At 42.6% G+C, this 18998-nt stretch overlaps 1 protein-coding gene across 1 annotated transcript; it reads right to left on the minus strand.

Moving 5' to 3' along the window:
• Positions 1-411: 411 nt before the first annotated feature.
• LOC138675264 (annexin A1-like) lies at positions 412-18795 on the minus strand. The gene is made up of 13 exons (XM_069763346.1): positions 18661-18795; positions 11465-11547; positions 9552-9642; positions 8665-8759; positions 8427-8540; positions 7283-7373; positions 7011-7090; positions 5306-5362; positions 5128-5221; positions 4935-5030; positions 3671-3729; positions 2940-3062; positions 412-751 (listed from the first exon to the last, which is right to left on the minus strand). Exons 2-13 carry the CDS (start codon positions 11531-11533, stop codon positions 689-691), a joined length of 1032 nt encoding a protein of 343 aa, XP_069619447.1. The 5' UTR covers positions 11534-11547; positions 18661-18795; the 3' UTR covers positions 412-688.
• Positions 18796-18998: the final 203 nt, after the last annotated feature.

Consider the following 18998-nt stretch of genomic DNA (forward strand, 5'->3'; position numbering starts at 1 on the left):
TAACAGGTGCCGAAGGGGGTGAGAAGAATAAGTGCTGTCACATCTACCACTTCCTGGCATGTATTATTCGTGCACGATCAGGAGGCATCATGCACCTGTCATAGTCTAGTGGCTACTACAGGAACACATCAATTGATGACAGTTGACCTGATAGAGGTGGTGATGCCAGCTCTTCCCCACCAATGATCACCCTAGTGATATGAAAGGCGTTCGAATAGCACTTTGTCATATTCGCACACTGATCTCCATTACATAGTGGCATATTGTACCAGTTGCAACATAAGCATATTTTATGCTGAAGATGAGTGTCTAACGTGCCGAATCCTAGTTTACTTTGTACATAGTTCCATAACTGTCAAGTGTGCAAACCACTAGTCTAAAAAGAAGAAGCTTTAATGTAGAAGAAGCATGTATATTTTAAGTATGGTTTTATTTTACTCCCAACACTGGTTTATACAACTTCATGAGACCTTCTTGAATAAAAACAGTAGGACTCTATAAACAATGTTTATTGTTAGATACAAAAAAGTGTGTGTTAGTCATTTGTTTCAGGTGAATTTCAGAAGATCAATGCTGGACTAGGGAGCAGATGGAGTTACATGCATCTCATTGCAACAAGTCTCCTGGAAAAATGGCAAATGCAAGTGATAGAAGGACGGCAAAACGACCTTCTAAAGAAAATGCAACTTTAGTTGTCAGGTCCACACAATGCCAGGACAATAGTTTCATAGTCTCCCTTCAGCTTTTCCTCCTATAGAAAGAACAGCATATAAGGCAAACAATTAACAAATTTAGATTTCTACTATTAAGCTTCACATGCAGAATTATGTAAAATTGAAAAGCAAAATATTGATTTAGATGTCTAAACTCAGACCGTGAAGTACCTTCTAAAGACTTGACTCAGTCTTGGAAGGGAGAGAGGCAAGAGAGTATACAGACATTCCAGCAGGGGATCAGACTATTCTTTTTGTGAAATAAAACATTGTTTTAAAAAAAAAAAAAAAAAAGTCAATAAAAGGTTTCATCTCCAAAAAAATATAAAAAAAAATAAAAATGATCAGCTGTTATTCCATGCTGTCCTGTCCGTATACTCTTTCCTTCCTCCCCTGCCCAGGAGATGTGGTATCAGACCATGTTCCAGCACGATCATTACAGTACACAGCTGGGGCACATTTATAAGATCTCAGCACAGGAACATTTTATTTAAAAAACACAACCAGTGGAAGTTCTTATTCTTCCAAGATCTATTTATTAAAATTAATTTTGTTTGTGGGAAAACCCCTTTAAAGAAAATCGAATTCTAAGCACCACATACAGGGCATATGACCTTCTGGGGATTCATAGTGAGATAGGGGCTAGTCATTACTACATGTACAGTAGCCACAGATTTATATTGTAGTTATTGGAGCTGCGTTTGTAAATTAGTGCATATGCAGTAATCTCTCATAGAATCAGCTCCAGACAATCAGAATTATATCCATTATGAAACAGAACCACCTACCAGGTATTGAGTGTCCAGTATTCTGTGGTTTGTGGCTTTGTTTTTTTCCCCCATGCTAATTTTTATTGTCTCTACCAAGGACTTTACAAGAGGTCCCCTTTAAGTCAGAAGACTAGAGTTTGCCAATTGATGCACAGTATAAGATGAGTATCGATTGGGCTTACAGAACTGATAAATGTACTTTTTAGTATACATTTTGGCTAGCTTTTGGTGGGACCCATGAGGGCTATTTGCTGGAGCACAGGTTTGCATCCATGACACTGGCTTTTAGATTATAGTTTTCACTTAAACAGTGGTAACAATAGGCCAAGCTATTATGAAGCAGCAGGACTACAATATTACCTATGACTAGGCCACTAGTATCAGGTCAGTGGAAATGGACTCAAGTCACATCTCCAGATCAGCAGGTACTGAGGCAGCCATGCCAGTGTAGTGGCCTTTTCATATTTTACCCAGCACAACAATATATTTTGTTTGAGACTGTGCCAGGTATTGCACAGGACAACTCAAAGGAATAGGTCTTAGCTTTAGTACCATGCACATTCATAATAGCACCAAGATGTAGATGAAGCCGTGATCATAAAGAACTTTAGCTTAAAGAAGTGGTCCACTACTTAAACAATTTCTCATTCCCCTCCTCTGCAGAGACCGTTCCCAATGTCGGCACTCACGCAGTGTTACAACATGTGACCCCGGAGCCCAAATGAGCACTGGTGTCACTGTACCCACATTTGTATGAATTGAACATGAAGAGGACCTCCGATCAGCTGCAGCCCAGACTTCATCTTCATGCTCAAATTCGTAAGAAGGTGGAGACAGCGACACCAGTGCTCATTGGGCCCCGGAGATTGGGGAGAAGAGCGCTTACATGTCGCAACACCGCAAAGGAGAGTGCATACATAGCGGGAACGGCTTATGAACAGATATTATATTTATAGTTTTATATTATGGTACTGGTGTCATTAATGTTTTGTATCAGTGTGTCCTCAGTGTATAGTCCGTGTGTCTGTTCTTTGACATCGGTGTTTCACAGATGGGTAAATGACAAAAGCTGCTCCTATCCTTTGCAATTCTAAATAGAGACAGCAAATGGATGCCATCTGCAATTTCACAGACCTATTGGTTATTTTCATTAGTGAACCTGGGGTGGGGGCAAGAATTAAAAAAAAAAAAAAAAAAAAAAAAAAAAAAAACACACAAAAACCAGACATGTGAGTTTTACATAGACATGAAAAACCATGAACTGAATTCATGGCAAGTGTTGCATCTGGGAAAATAAACCCCAAACATATGTGCAACATGGATGTCTGAATGAGGCAAGCACGTGTCATACACAATACATGTACCATTAGAGGGCAGTATTTGCGTCATTATTTTTGGTTAACCGGTCTTATTTCCTAAGCATACATTTGTAGGTCTGGATAAATAGTTTCCATACCATAATAGCTTGGCGCAGGGATTTGCCATACAGCCTTTTGTAGTGAGTTTTGACATCTTTAAGGTCAATTTCAGAGCGAGAAACCAGCAGCCTAATTAGATCCTTGTGCTTGGTTCCTGAACCCTATGGGGAAAAATGGCATTTCAGTGGTTAAAAATCAGTACAGAGAAACAGGAATGGAAATACAGCTTCATTAGAAGTATGCTACAAACAAGCTTTTAATATCTCACTGTTAATGTAATGTTTTCACAGGCAGATAATATATCAATGATAGCAGAATACTAAGAATACTATTACTAGTGTAGTACTATTAGCTCAGTGGCCACTGCACTTCTGGGTCCCTGCGACCGACCCAGGACACGTTCTCAGTGTCAGCAATGACCAGACCGGTGTGTGAAGATAGATTTCCCTTTTTGATGTATAGACACCAGCGTGCGCAACATGGCCTATAGTATAGCCACAACAGGGAACCAGGATAACGGTGCACTCAGAAGATCCTCTACATGGGCTAATAGCAATTTATCAAACTTATAATAGAAGTTTTCAGCGGACGCAGGAAAAAAAAAACAAAAACCCAAGATTTACGTCTAGCACCCAACTCATACCCAATGTGTTACGTATGCATAGGTCCATTATATTTGCCTTCACTAAACTCAGAGAAAAAAAAAAATTATATACATATACATTATGTTTTCACCAGGTAACCTAAAATTTGAAGTTACTCAACATACCTTCATTGCCAGGTAGAATTTCTCAGCAAAATAAGCTGGTTTGCATGTTATACATTTTACTGTTAAAAAAATAAAAATTGGGGTTTCATTATAAATTGTGTACAGAATCAGTTTACCTGCACATAAGCCAGATTAGAGAAGCATAGAATGAAAAGCACAAAAAAAACCCTCCTCACATGGTTACATATATCCTGTCATAACAAGCTCACTGATGGACTCTCTGGTAACGAGGTTGACTACTTTCTCTGGTTAGTGCAGCTTTCTTCAAATAATGACCAGCACTATTGTCCATACAATGGCTGCCAGACATATGTTCCTCCACCAGCAGAAGTGCGGATCAGTGTGTGAGGAAAGCTGCACTTACAGGTAAATTGACTCAAAAGAAAGTTGCCGACCCATCAGCAAGCTCGTTCTGGCAGTCTCCTAGGAAAGTAACTTATCTGAACCAGGAGCCACTGCAAGGCACAAGGTCTGACAAAGGTATCATGATAGAATCCTTCAAGCTAAACTGCAGTCAGGAATCTGTTCCTATCACATGTAGGTTTGTGCAATCCGCCAAGCATGCGCTTCCCCAGGCCATCAGTGACTCACTGCAGAAAGTGGTGGTAGGTGTTGCAGACATGATGTTTGCCATTGTCTCTCCAGACTCCTCCTGTCATATGAGCCTTTATGAACTTCCACATCTGCAGAAGGCACTCGGCATCACCTAATGATGCCTAAAGGGACGGCTCAGGTTTGTAAACGGTTTAAAACTTGTAAAAAAGTGTTTGTAAAAGTTAGAAATTTTGCAGTTTAATTACCAGTAAACATCCTCACAATTCAAGAAAGGAGGGTTTTTTTTTGTTTTGCTTTTAATTTTAACTGGCCATTGCTCAAGTTACCCATCACCTTTGCAGTGGCTAGTTTCTCCAAGCAGCTTGTGATTGCAGCTCTTCAGCTAGCTGGATAAGGCCAGAGAGGCCAAGCAGCCTTCACTAGCAGCATTGGAAGGCCAGCATTTCAGATTAATGGCTCAGCAGGGTCACCAGCCTAAGCCATTAAGTCTTTAGGACTACACCAGAGCCCCAACAAGCAGAAGGGAAAAAATAAAAAAATAAAAAGTACTGCGCTGAAAGCACAAATGACACCACCATTTTCCCACCAACCCTTCTTCCACCAGAACAATGCATTAATTTCTCATAAGTTTAATTTATGTAGGAAATCCTGGTAATTAAGAGTAAAGCTAATGTCTGTACACACATGTATGAATACCCATTCTACTCACCAAGTGAGATCAGACAGTTTTCAATGTCTCCTTTTAACTCAAGATCGAGAGCCTTAGCCATATCATTCTTACTGTATCTGGAATATCTCTTGAAAACTAAAAATCAAAGTACATATAAAAACACTATTTAATATACATCATATACACACACACACACACACACACTCTAAAGACTTCAGTCCTACACCTTTACCTTGACAGAGGTGTGGAATGCTCCTTGAAGTTAGAATGTTTATGAACGCAGATACGTCTGTTCCTTTTCGTTTTTCTCCTGCGTCATATAATGCCTATAAAAAAAAAGTGTAAGAAAATAAAGTGACAAATTTGTTGTAAGGCAGGTAATAAATTAAACCTTGAGGCTCAGTCCTTACCCTTGCATCATTGTCAACTTGCTCCTCATTTATAGCTGTGCTTTCATTGCGGTCCCCCTTAATGGGAGAGAAAAGGGTTAGTTTAGTACTTCAGTTAGAGTAACTAAATCATGTCCCTCATGTATGGTCTATGGTGTTGACAGTTGCATTTTGGCACACCGTTCCTGCAGAGTCATCTGGTCAAAATTTTATACAAACCAAGTGGCCTTATCCTGGATCTCTTCATACCTAACAGACAGGACATTAAGCATCTCCACACCACCTCCTCGACCCCCATCTGTCGGAGTCCCACAAGGTTCAGTCCTAGGGCCCCTGCTCTTCATCTACACCTTTGGCCTGGGACAGCTCAGAATCTCATGGCTTTCAGTATCCCCTCTATACTGATGACAGACAGATCTACATCTCTGGACCAGATATCACCACCCTACAAACCAGAATCCCACAATGTCCACTATTACACGCTTCTCCCCTAGGTTTCTAAAACTTAACATGGACAAAACAGAATCATCCCCCCCTCCCCCAATCACACACGACCCTCCCCCAATGGACCTATCCATTACAGTAAACGGCTGCCCACTGTCCCCAGTCCCACAAGCTCGCTGCCTTGGGGTAATCATTGACACTGATCTCCCTTTCAAACAACATATACAAGCCCTTTCCACTTCAACTCAAAGATATTTCACAGATCCATACATTCCTAAACAAAGAATCTGCAAAAACCCTAGTCCATGCCCTCATCATCTCTCGCCTTGACTACTGCAGCCTCCTGCTCTGTGGCTCCCCCTTGAACACCTCCAATCTATTCTAAACTCTGCTGCCTGACTAAGGCTACGTTCACATTAGCGTTTTGCGGGGTTGCGTCGGGCGCAGCCGCGGCGACGCATGCATCATGCGCCCCTATATTTAACATGGGGGGGTGCATGGACATGCGTTGTGCTGCACTTTGCGACGCATGCGGTTTTTTGCCGCAAGCGTGGGGCGCAGAAGACGCAGCAAGTTGCATTTTTTTGCGTCCAAATTTCAGCAAAAAAGGACGCATGCGTCGCAAAACGCTGCGTTTTAGCGTGCATTTTGTTGTGTTTGTTTGCGTTGCGTCTCCGACGCAACATCGCACACCGCAAATGTGAACGTAGCCTAATCCACCTGTCCCCCTCTATTCCCCAGCCCCTCCCCTCAGTCAATCCCTTCACTGGCTCCCCATTGCCCAGAGACTCCAGTACAAAAGCCCAACCATGACATACAAAACCATCCACAACCTGTGTTCTCCGTATATCTGTGACCTCATCTCCTGGTACTTACCTGCACGCAACCTCCGATCCTCACAAGATCTCCTTCTCTACTCCTATCTCCTCTTCCTACAATCGCATAAAAGATTTCTCTTGCGCATCACCCCTACTCTGGAACTCTCTACCACAACATATCAGACTCTCGCCTACCATCGAAACCTTCAAAAGGAACCTGAAGGCTCACCTCTTCCGACAAACCTATAACCTGCAGTAACCACTGATTAACCAAACCGCTGCACGACCAGTTCTACCCTCACCTACTGTATCCTCACCCATCCCTTGTAGATTGTGAGCCCTCGCGGGCAGGGTCCTCTCCTCCTGTACCAGTTCTGACTTGTTTGGCTTAAGATTATTGTACTTGTTTTTATTATGTATACCCCTCCTCACACGTAAAGCACATAATACTAATATAAAGTTACCTTGATAAGAGCCAGAAGAGCTTTCTGGAAGTCTCCAGATGTATCAGAGGCCACATCTTTTGCAAGATCCTTTTTAAATTCTGAAATTAGAGTAGTTGAGATTTGTTTAATTAGAAATAAAGATTATGGACTGGAGCAATAAAATTTTATTAGCAATATGAGACACCAGTGTCTTATCTTTTTATTTATTTATCAGTAGGCAGCTCTCAAAACAGAAAACCATGTTGAAATTGTTTTTTGGTTGACATTGATGTCAGATTTAGAAGACACACCTTCTTTGTAAACCTTGTTTATTTCTCTGAGCTCATGATTGTTCCGTGATACTAGAATTTCAATCAAGGTACTTTCATCTGTTCCAAGGCCCTGAAAAATATTTGAAAAGAAAAAAAGGTGGTCAACAACTTTGAAATGTCATTTTGTATTACACAGTGTATATCAAAAATGTTTTAGGAGCAACATATTTTCATTGCACAAGGCAGAGGCTGGAAAGAAAAAAAAGAAAAAAAATATAGAAACTAATGGTACATTGGACAGATTTTGTGGAATCCAACAATAATGATGTTATCACATATGAATAGAGATTTACCCACCCATTTCAATGGTACAGAACATATCTCTACCCTCTTCAACCAATTTCAGCAGAAAGAATAAGAGTTTACTTGCATAAAGACTTTTCGCAGTCAAGCTACACAGTGGCTGGCCAGTTAGGCTACTTTCACACTAGCGTCGTACTCGGCCCGTCGCAGTGCGTCGGGCCGACGTACACTGTGGAAGCGCTCCGCACAATGGGGCAGCGGATGCATTTTTCCAACGCATCCGCTGCACCATTCTGAGCTGCAGGGAGGAGGGGGCGGAGTTCCGGCCACTCAGGCGTGGTCAGAAATGGCAGACAACGCACCCAAAAACGTTACATGCAACGTTTTTTGGTGCCGACGGTCCGCCACAACACAACCGTCGCATTACGGTTGCGACGTGTGGCAAAGCGTTGCTAATGTCCTACGACGCTAGTGTGAAAGTAGCCTAAGGATGCACCTTATTCTAAAAGAAGTGGGAAGACTGCTTGCAAAATCCGTATTTTTGTGCCAATATTTTTTTTTTAAATTTCTATGGTTTACATGCACAATACAGAAGCGTATTAGAGAAAATAAAACAGTCACCATATAGTGCTCCATCACTGGTTTTCTGTAGATCAATATAAAACAATTTGCAGTCTTTAATGTGGGGGAAAAAAAATTGCTCTTAGGACAACTGAAAGAGCAGAGTACAATATTTCTAAGGCAACACAATGAACCAAAAATGGCTATGAAAAAAGTGCCAGGTTCACGTCCCCATAGGATAACTCCATAATGAATCGATCCACATTATTTGAAACGGGAACAGTCAGAATTAAGAGAATATACTAGGATAATAATTTACCTTCACAGCATTCTTCAAACAATGGGCATCAAATTGGGCTGGGGTTTTCATTAGTCCGAGAACAACTTCCTCCAGATGGCTTGAGAGGGCCTTTTTGAAAGCACCATCTAAAGGCTAGAAGGAAAAAAAGATAACAGAACAAAATGTTAAATTCTGTATTTCTTATAAATGTGTATATTCAGCTGCAAGCAAGAACAGGTTTTCGCATTATGAACGTAAAAGGTCACGTTTTTCCCACCTTGCCTGTTTGTTGCTGATAAGCAGCTTTAATTTGCTGCCGTTCATTGCTGGTTCGCTTAGTCAGGATGTCAATGATTGTTCCTTCATCAACACCTGCAAAAAAAAAAAATTAAAAAAAACTTACACCTAGTACTTTAGCATGAGATCATAGAGTATAAAACCACTGGCTAGAATGTTCTATACTTTTAAAGGGTAATATTAGGCAATTTATAATTGCAGTTAATTGGGCACTCATTTTAGGATATCAATTTACAAGTGGTCGGGGTCTGACTTCTGGGACCCCCCCACTGATAAAGGGAATAAGATTCGTTGCTGCAGACCTTAGAGTTTTCCCCTACACAGTCGTGCTCCTGGCTATTCAGGGTGTTGTACATTGTCACATTTTCATGGCCTTTGCTGTGCGTCGAAAGACTGAAGGGGACTTCAACACTATAGCCCCTTCCTTTCCAGCAACGGTGGTTGTCAGGTCACCACCAGTCCTAAAGTGCTCACATATCCTATGGATATGACTTGATATAGTGTTTTAGAGTATGCATCTACAACTGAATACTGTGGATGAACTCCATCAAACAGAATTCTGTAATCTTCTCTACCAGTGACTGCAGGTAAATCGCATAACAATGCTGCCCAGACAACTCATTGAAACTGCGCCTACTGCTGGGAAAAGATCAACTTATTTACTCCCAGGAGACTCCACGTCACTGACAGCCATTGTTCTCTGTATAGCAAGTGATGTTGTGAGCAGTCACCGTAGCCACTGACGTATTTCACAGTGTTATTAATGTAATCTGTCTACAGAATGTTATCTGCCCAGTTCATTACATGCTTTAGTAATGAAATACATTTTCACACAAGACTGTAAAAAAAAATAAATAAATAGATAACCTTTAGCTTTTATGGCTTTTTCTAAATTTGCTGCATCTTGAGCAGGATTGTATCCAGAAGATGCTTGGAGAGATGGTCCGCTCTCCTCAGCCTGCAACATAAAGAGTTAATATTTAGGAACTCACAAGCCTGAAAAGTTACTGTTTTGCCCACTACAGTCACATTTCCTCCATATTTCTTAAGATCTAAACTTTAGTCAGAGATGAAACATTGCATAAGTCACCAAGTATTCAAAACTTGTAATCTGGATTGCAACACAAATAATTAAAAACGGCAAAGAACAGCAAGATCGAGCCGACTATGAAGAAGGCCTACTCAGGTTGTGTGTGGCTAGCAGAGTTCAGCAGATCTGCCTCAGCCATCTTGACCTGCATCACCTTGTGGAAACCAGTGCAAGTCAAATTCTAATTAAAGAGGCAATCCCACAAGACTATTGCCTAAACCTGTGCTGATGTATACATAGTGTACTGCAAGTCCAGTAATCTGCTCGCTGATCGCCGTCTTCCCCGTTTCCAGCACTGCTCCGGTCCGCTTCTCATTCACAACTTCTACTCAGACTCGCTAAGCTGTGTGAGAGCCAGAAGCTCCTTTCACAAGGGAAGTCTGTGGAGCCTTTTTCTGACATTCCATAGACGTGGGCTAGTAAAAGCCACTTCTGGCTAACAAACCCCAGTGTGGTCAGCCTAGTCAGAATAGAATTACGGTGACCCAGAACCGGACTGGAGCTAGAAATCGGCAGTCAGCAAGTATATTACTGCACCTACACAGCTTCGGTTTATTCAATTCATTTTGTGGGAGTGCTTGTGCAAGTTCTACTTCTGGTATGGAAAAGGTCATGGTGAAAACTTTTAGAGGCAGTTATGTTGCATTTCCCCCCCCCCCCCCCTTATAAAGTGTTTACTAGCCTTAGGTCTAGTAGTATTGTTGCCACAAAACCCAGGCCATCATCCATTATACTACCTGGGCTGTGGTATTATACATTAGTGCCCTCAGCCCAGAACAGTAGGTGGTCAATAAACAGTACAGCTGTAATACAGAATGCAATAATGCAGCCATTAGAGTCCATCCTCCATTCCTTTTGCTTGAATGCGAGAGCTGCTGTTATCTGCATGGTGTGGGGTCAGGAGTGGCAATATGTAAAGAAAACATTGAAGGGGCTCGGATTAGTGATGAGCGGGTATACTCATTTAGTTTTCGTCGCCTCAACTGCATGATTTGCAGCTGCTAGACAGCCTGAATACATATGAGTATTCCTAAACAAACAGGCAATCCCCACATGTATTAAGCCTGTCTAAAAGCTGCAAATCATGGGCAAACTAAATCCTAGAGCATGTCGAAATACTCGGAGACCACCCGATCATGCTCAGGAAAACCCGAGCAATGAGTCTACTTGCTCATCACTAGCTGGGACCATTTTTACTCTAGTGCTTGCACCTTCACTTATTTCACTCCTTTAATGTCAGCTCGCCTTGCAAAAAGATGTGGCTCACCACAGACTATTTGTCCATTTATTTGCACAGCAGAGACGATCAAACACATTACAGAAAGTCTGTGAATATTATCGGATTATCGTTGGTTAATGAAGAGGCATGAAAGCCAAGCAGCTAACCATAACCAGTATAGACAATGAAGAGAGCAGACTGCTGCGGGTTAGATGGGAGCGGCCGGTCTCGCTTGTGATGAGTAATACTTAAGGCATTTGTACTAACAGGAATTTATGAAAACTTGTTGTACATGAAGCTGTGGAAACACTTATTCTAGATGGTTCTGGAAAAGGACAGCCCTTTTCTGCTCCATGGATATACATAGTGTTAGGAAATCTTCTCAACAGCATTGAGTCTAGTAACTACTAAAGGTTTCCAAAGATCATATAATAAATATCGGGCAAGTCACTCATCTGAGATTACACTTACAGTGCATGGGGCATGTCCACCATCTTCCAAGAAGTTTGCATTAGCGAGGAATTGTTGCATGAAAGACATTTTGATCTTAGTTTCTAAAAATAAAAAATATATATATGCATGTTATATTTAATAGGATGCTTTAGGGACAAAGTGCGCATCAAGTCATACACAGCCAAAGAGTAGGGAAACCATAATTAAAATAAAGGGTGTGCATGCATGAGATAGATAGAGTTTCTCCTACCCGTTAAGTGATAAATATTGACACCGCTGCGCTTTTTTTGCCATGGAACCATTGATTTGAGTGGGTGACTGATGCACTTATATTATTTAAAAAGTCTGAATGAGGCCTCAATGAGACGTTTGCAGCCACCAATGTTTGTACATTCGCAGTCTAGTATGCTAAATGAATTCTTTATTAGCAGATTTTTCTTCCTGTTTATGGCTAACCTAATTTAGGCTTACAGTGCTTGAATGAAGCAGGGTTCACAAGCGGCATTTACGAGTTTACAGAAAAGGTGTAGGGTGCTAATCTTTAGTGATTGTAAGGGCAACAAGATTAGATATGGAATGAATGAACAGTTTATAAAAGATATGATAAATTCAATATAAAAAGGAAGCTGGAACACAACCTTTTTGGTTTTAATATAGGCTGCAAAAAAATATATTACAGTGACATTATCTGCATCTAAAGAGAACACTGCCTGCCAAGTTACCATCATGTATACTGTACCTCTTGGCAACCTAGAAGAAATGCCTTTTGAGTAATGCTATGCACATAATGGCCATTATAATTAGTATTACCATTTGCAAGTTTGAGGTCATTTGAAATCAAACTAGAAAAGGAGTGTCCATTGTTGGGTGCAGATCTCCTGAGTGTATATGCCCAACAGTAGACAGTCGGGAAGGGTGCCAGGGCATCCAGCCATCATAGGAACCATTGAAAGCAAACTTTAAGAGCATGGTTTATTTGCAATGGTCCACTGTACAGGGGAGCACAGTCGGCAGTACTTTCCTGTACTCTAAGGCAGGGGTCCTCAACCTGTGGCTCATGGTCTACTTTGTGTGGCTCGTAGTTATCTGCCAACGTGGTGCACTAGCAGTCTAGCAAATGACTATGAAGAAAGGATATCTAGATGAGTTGAGAAGCCCCATGCAGTAGAGCAGATCTGAATGCGCATCTACTGGGCGTGGGCACGTATGCAAGTTGGAGATAGGAAGATACGATTAGAGGGGGGTTTGAAGCTGGGTGCAATAGTTTGGTGAACTGCTTCATGTGAGAATTCGGAATGTGGAACCCCTGGATGCAAGATTGCTGCTTTTCAGGGAGGGCGGCACGAGGTGCTTTCTGTAGGGAAGATTTGGCTGTCATTATTCCGGTGATCAGGGCTATGGGTGACACTGAGGGGGAAGAGGATCACAACCATCTCAGAACTGAAAGTGGCTTTCAAGGCAAAAAATGTTAGGGAGCACTGTTTTAAACCCTTCTAGCCGCAGCCCTTTCATTTTTTTTGCTCTCCTCTTTTTTAAGAGCCATAACTTTTTAATTTTCCGTAAATATGTGGACGTGATGGCTTGTTTTTTGTTGGACGAGTTGTACTTTTGAACAACACCATTGGTTTTACCATTTAGTGTACTCAAAAACAGGAAAAAAAAGTTCCAAGTGCGGTAAAATTGCAAAAAAAAGTGCAGTTCCACAACTGTTTTTTGGATTTTCTTTACCATGTTCACCAAATGCTAAAACTGACCTGCCATTATGATTCTCCAGGTCATTTGGGATTCATAGATACCAAACATGTCTAGTAGTGATGAGTGAATATACTCGTTACTCGAGATTTCCCGAACACGCTCGGATGTCCTCCAAGTATTTTTTAGTGCTCAGAGATTTAGAATAATAATAATAAATAATAATAATAATAAATAATAATAATAATAATAATAAATAATAAATAATAATAAATAATAATAAATAATAATAAATAATAATAAATAATAATAATATTCATTTTTATAGCGCCATTTATTCCATGGCGCTTTACATGTGAATACGGGGCAAATATAGACAATTACATTAAACATGAGCAGATAACAAGGCACACAAGTACATAAGGAGGGAGGACCCTGCCCGCGAGGGCTCACAGTCTGCAGGGGGTGGGTGAGGATACACTAGGAGAGGGAAGAGCTGGCTGTGCGGCTGTTCAGTAGGTTGAGGATCACTGCAGGCTGTAGGCTTGTCGGAAGAGATGAGTCTTCAGGTTCTTTTTGAAGGTTTCTATGGTAGGCGCAAGTCTGATGTGTTGGGGTAGAGAGTTCCAGAGTATGGGGGAAGCACGGGAGAAGTCTTGGATGCGGTTATGGGAAGAAAAGATGAGAGGGGAGTAGAGAAGGAGATCTTGGGAGGATCGGAGGTCGCGTGTAGGTAGGTACCGGGAGACCATGTCACAGATGTATGGAGGAGACAGGTTGTGGATGGCTTTGTATGTCAGTGTGAGGGTTTTGAACTGGAGTCTCTGGGCGATAGGAAGCCAGTGAAGGGCTTGACACAGGGGAGAGGCTGGGGAATAGCGGGGGGACAGGTGGATTAGTCGGGCAGCAGAGTGTAGGATGGATTGGAGTGGTGCCAGAGTGCTAGAGGGGAGTCCAGAGAGTAGGAGGTTGCAGTAGTCGAGGCGGGAGATAAGGGCATGCACTAGCGTTTTTGCAGTGTTGCGGTCAAGGAAAGCACGGATCCGGGAAATATTTTTGAGTTTGAGACGACAGGAGGAGGCAAGGGCTTGGATATGTGGCTTGAAAGAGAGGGCAGAGTCGAGGATCACCCCGAGGCACCGGGCGTGTGGGACTGGGGATAGTGAGCAGCCATTGACATTGATGGATAGATGTGGTGGAGGGGTAGAGTGAGATGGGGGAAAGATGATGAATTCTGTTTTGTCCATGTTCAGTTGTAGAAAGCGAGCAGAAAAGAAGGCTGAAATGGCAGACAGACAGTGCGGGATTTTGGTAAGCAAGGAGGAGAGGTCAGGTCCGGAGAGGTAGATCTGCGTGTCGTCGGCGTAGAGATGGTACTGCATACCGTGGGATTCTATGAGCTGTCCCAGGCCGAAAGTGTAGATGGAGAAGAGTAGGGGTCCTAGAACGGAGCCTTGAGGAACACCGACTGACAAGGGGCGAAGTGAGGAGGTGGTGTGGGGGAGGGAGACACTGAATGTTCGGTCTGTCAGATATGACGAGATCCAGGAAAGGGCCAAGTCTGTGATGCCAAGGGATGAGAGGATTTGTAGCAAAAGGGAGTGGTCAACAGTGTCAAAGGCAGAAGACAAGTCCAGGAGAAGGAGGACAGAGTAGTGTCGCTTGCTCCTGGCAGTTAGTAGGTCATTGGTGACTTTAGTTAGGGCAGTTTCAGTTGAGTGATGGGAACGGAAGCCTGATTGTAAGCGATCAAAGAGGGAGCAGGAGGAGAAGTGGGAGGACAGTTCAAGATGGACGTGTTGCTCCAGCAATTTGGAGGCATAAGGGAGAAGAGATATTGGGCGATAGCTAGACACAGAGGATGGGTCGAGGGAGGGCTTTTTGAGGATGGGTGTGATCTTGGCATGCTTGAAGGATGAGGGAAAGACACCTGTTGTGAGTGAGAGGTTGAAGAGGTGCGTTAGGGTTGGGATGAAGACCGTGGAAAGGTTAGGGATGAGGTGGGATGGGAGCGGGTCAAGCGTGCAGGTGGTGAGGTGTGATCTTGACAGGAGGGTGGAGAGCTGATCTTCTGTCATGGTGGAGAAGCTGGTTTTGGAGGAGCAGGGTTGAGCAGTTAAGAGGGGCAGTGGGCGCTGTGGGCCAAAGCTTTCTCTGATCGTATTGATCTTCTGTTTAAAGAAAGAGGCGAAGTCATCAGCAGAAATGAGGGGGGAGGGAGGAGGTGCGGGGGGACGGAGTAGAGAATTGAAAGTGTTGAAAAGCTGTTTAGGGTTGTGAGACAGGGAGGATATGAGGGATGAGAAGTAAGTTTGTTTTGCGGCAGTGAGCGCAGACTTGAAGCTGGCGAGGGACTGCTTGTATGCAGTGAAGTGGTCGGCAGAGTGGGATCGCTTCCATCTCCGCTCAGCAATCCTGGAAGCCCGTCTCAATTCTTTGGTCAGGCTGGTCAGCCAGGGCTGCCTGTTAATTGTACGAGTTTTACTATGCATGAGTGGGGCGGCCGAATCGAGTGTTGTTGTTATTGTGGTGTTATAAAAAGTGGCAGCAGCATCTGTGTCATGAAGGGAAGCTATGTCTGTGAGAGGGAGAAGGGACTCAGAGTGATTGTAAGTTGAGATGTTTGAGATTTCTGCGAGGGTGAGTGAGTTTGTGGAGTGGGGGTTGCACACTAGGAGAGGAGAGGGACGAGAATGTCAGTAGGTTGTGGTCAGACAGGGGGAGGGGTGTGTTAGTGAGATTAGTAAGGGAGCAGAGGCGGGTGAAGATGAGGTCCAGCGTGTGGCCATCTTTGTGAGTGGCCTCAGAGGACCATTGAGTGAGGCCAAAGGAGGCAGTCAGTGATAAAAGTTTAGAGGTAGCTGAGGTGAAAGTGTCAATGGGGACATTGAAATCACTCATGATGATAGTGGGGATGTCAACAGAGAGGAAATGAAGTAGCCAGGTGGTGAAGTGGTCGAGAAAGGTGGAGATGGCTAGTTCTGGGGGGCGGTAGATGACAGCCAGCTGGAGGTTGGAGGGGGAATAGATGCGGACAGAGTGCACCTCAAACAAGGGAAGAGTAGCGGAGGGTGGTAGCGGGATTGGAGTGAAGGAGCAGGAATTCCCTAGCAACCCCCACATGTACTTATGCTGGCTAACAGATGTAAATCATTCAGCTGAGGCAAATAAATCTCCGAGCACTAAAAAATGCTCGGAGGACATCCGAGCATGTTTGGGAAATCTTGAGTAACGAGTATATTCACTCATCACTAATGTCTAGGTTTTTTTTTTTTGTTTGTTTGTTTTGTTTTTTTTATTGGTGAAAAAAAAATCCAAACATTTAAAAACAACAACAAAAAAAATGCATCTTTTTCCGAGAACGGTAGGGTCTCCCATTTTTCGTCATCTGGGGCTGAGCGAGGGCTTCTTTTTTGCGTGCCAGAATGACGTTTTTAATTATCCCATTTTGGTGCAGATACAATCTTTTGATCGCCTGTTATTGCATTTTAAATTCAATGTTGCAGCAACCAAAAATATAGTTTAAACGATGGGACTAATTCTTTTATACCTTGATAGATGGGTGATTCCAAATTACCAAATGTGTATTTTTTTTTTTTAAATTGTTTTATTTTTAATGTGGCGATTTGAACTTTTATATATTTCTTTTTTTTTTTTTTTTTTTTTTAAAAAAAACTTTTTTCTCTTCCCCTTGCTTTAATAGTCTCCATGGGAGGCTAGAAGCTGTCATAACCCAATCGCCTATGTGTAGCAGAAATGCTCACTTGCCAGGAGCGCTGACCACCAGGCGGCGCTCATAGCAATCTGGCTATGACAACCATAAAGGTCTGCTGGAGACCTCTGCTTGTCATGCTGACCCACGATCATATGACTGGGTCATCAATGGGAGGGAAAAACGATGCACTTCCGGCACAATCACAATAAATCCCGTTGTCTGATTGACAGCAGCATTTAATGGGATAACCGAGGGTGGATTGCAATTCCACCTGCGGCTGGTAGTGGCACATGTCAGTTGTTCAAAACAGCTGACATGTGTCAGGAAAGAGGTGGGCTCAGCACTGGAGCCCACACGACATGCGCCGTACATGTACAGCACATGTCATGAAGGGGGTTAAGGGTCAAAAGTCAGCATTTTTCATTGATGTTAGGCCACTTTCGCACCCTCAGTATTTTACATTAGTATTTGTATGCTAAAACCAGGAGTGGAGCAGTCAGAGGAAAATTATAATAGAAACACGACACCACTTCTGTATTTATCACCCACTCCTGTTTTAGGCTTTAGAAAGAAAAAACAAAAAAAACAAAAAAAAAAAAAAAAAAAAAAAAACCTCTAAAATGTAGACTTTGCATGCCAAAACCAGGATGAGTGGAACTTACTGAGAAACTAATTGGAAGTTTGATAATGGTTCGGAGACACTCCTAGTTTTGGCATACAATTACTGCTGGGTAAATGAAGCCTAAAAGAAAGATAACCAGATTCATAGAGTTCAGGGAAGAAAACATCACTTTTGGCCTCTGTCTGGGTAAGGCTACTTTCACACTAGCATTTTTTGCAATACGTCGCAATGCGTCGTTTATGGGAAAAAGCACATCCTGCAAAGTTGTTTGCAGGATGCATTTTTGCCCCATAGTTTAACATTAGCCACACATTGACACGTCGCAACCGTCGTGCGACGGTTGCGCCGTGTTGTGGCGGACCGCCAGGAGCAAAAAACGTTACATGTAAAGTTTTTTGCTGCTGACCGCTTTTTCTGACCGCGCATTCGCAGCCGGAACTCCGTCCCCACCTCCCCGCACCTTACAATGGAGCAGCGGATGAGCAGGAAAAATGCATCCGCTGCCTCCGTTGTGCGGCGCATTCACCGCTAGCGTCGGAACCTCGGCCCGACGCACTGCGATGGGCCGAGTCCGACGATAGTGTGAAAGTAGCCTAAGTGAGGCACTTGGAAATTGTATAGTATACTGTAGAAAAAGCAAATTAGAAGGAAGCAGAGTGTTTCAATCCAAACCTATATTAAGGGAGAAAACACGTCATAACAGTATATGCCTCAGGCACTTAATTATGAGGCACACCCTGCACACCCTCCCTTACATACTGCTATGGGAACAAAGACCAAAAGGGAAAACTGGTGGAAAAAGTGAATAGTTACTCATCTAACCAGGTTGTAACTTGTAATGAACAGTAAAAGAATGAAAATAAATAAATACACACAGTATAATTCTAATACTAAGCTAACAGACAAGGCAGTTTAATGTTTCCACATATAGATTTAATTTTCTTGTCCAGCACAGAAAATGCCAAGGCGTTGGGTCGCTCCCGTTAGAATAACAAAATCCGTGTTCTATAAACTTAGATCATATCGGCACTGTATACACAGCAGAATAGTCACACCCATCATACAGATAAAATGCAATCAGCAGTCATGTCAGATCCTTCCAACATATCCAGCTTTCCTTCCAGCAGGGAAACACACAGAACTAAACGAAGAGGAAATTCTATCACAAAAAAATCTGAAACCCACCTTCTGTTCCTGGAGAAAGAGTTGAAGACTTGTTGTGTGCTGAGGAGGAAGAGAGGAAAGCTGAACTCCTGATTTAAGAACTGGCAAAACCACACCTAGCGACTCACATAGCCCTGACCTAGCGCTGATTGGCTGGCAATAGGCCATAGAGCTGGGCTCACAGCAGATTGCTTCCAACATCAAGTCTCTGGCATTTAGTTATGGAAGATTGTTTCTTACTTGGGAAAAAAAAAGTAGAATTAGAATCAGCACAATTGTCCCACAAAAAAAAAAATCCATAGTTTGTAAAAAATAAAAAAAATAAAAAATCACCATTTTCTGAGACCTATACCATCTAT

Source organism: Ranitomeya imitator, chromosome 1 (assembly GCF_032444005.1).
Source record: "Ranitomeya imitator isolate aRanImi1 chromosome 1, aRanImi1.pri, whole genome shotgun sequence".
NCBI classification, from domain to species: domain Eukaryota; kingdom Metazoa; phylum Chordata; class Amphibia; order Anura; family Dendrobatidae; genus Ranitomeya; species Ranitomeya imitator.

Excerpts from the sequence above, each read along its gene's own strand:
- LOC138675264 (XM_069763346.1), bottom strand. The coding sequence starts at position 11,533 with ATGTCTTTCATGCAACAATTCCTCGCTAATGCAAACTTCTTGGAAGAT. Across the intron at positions 8,760-9,551 it reads AAAAGCCATAAAAGCTAAAG|GTGTTGATGAAGGAACAATC; the intron begins GTTATCTATTTA and ends TTTTTTTTGCAG. Across the intron at positions 5,031-5,127 it reads CATTCCACACCTCTGTCAAG|TTTTCAAGAGATATTCCAGA; the intron begins GTAAAGGTGTAG and ends TTTGATTTTTAG.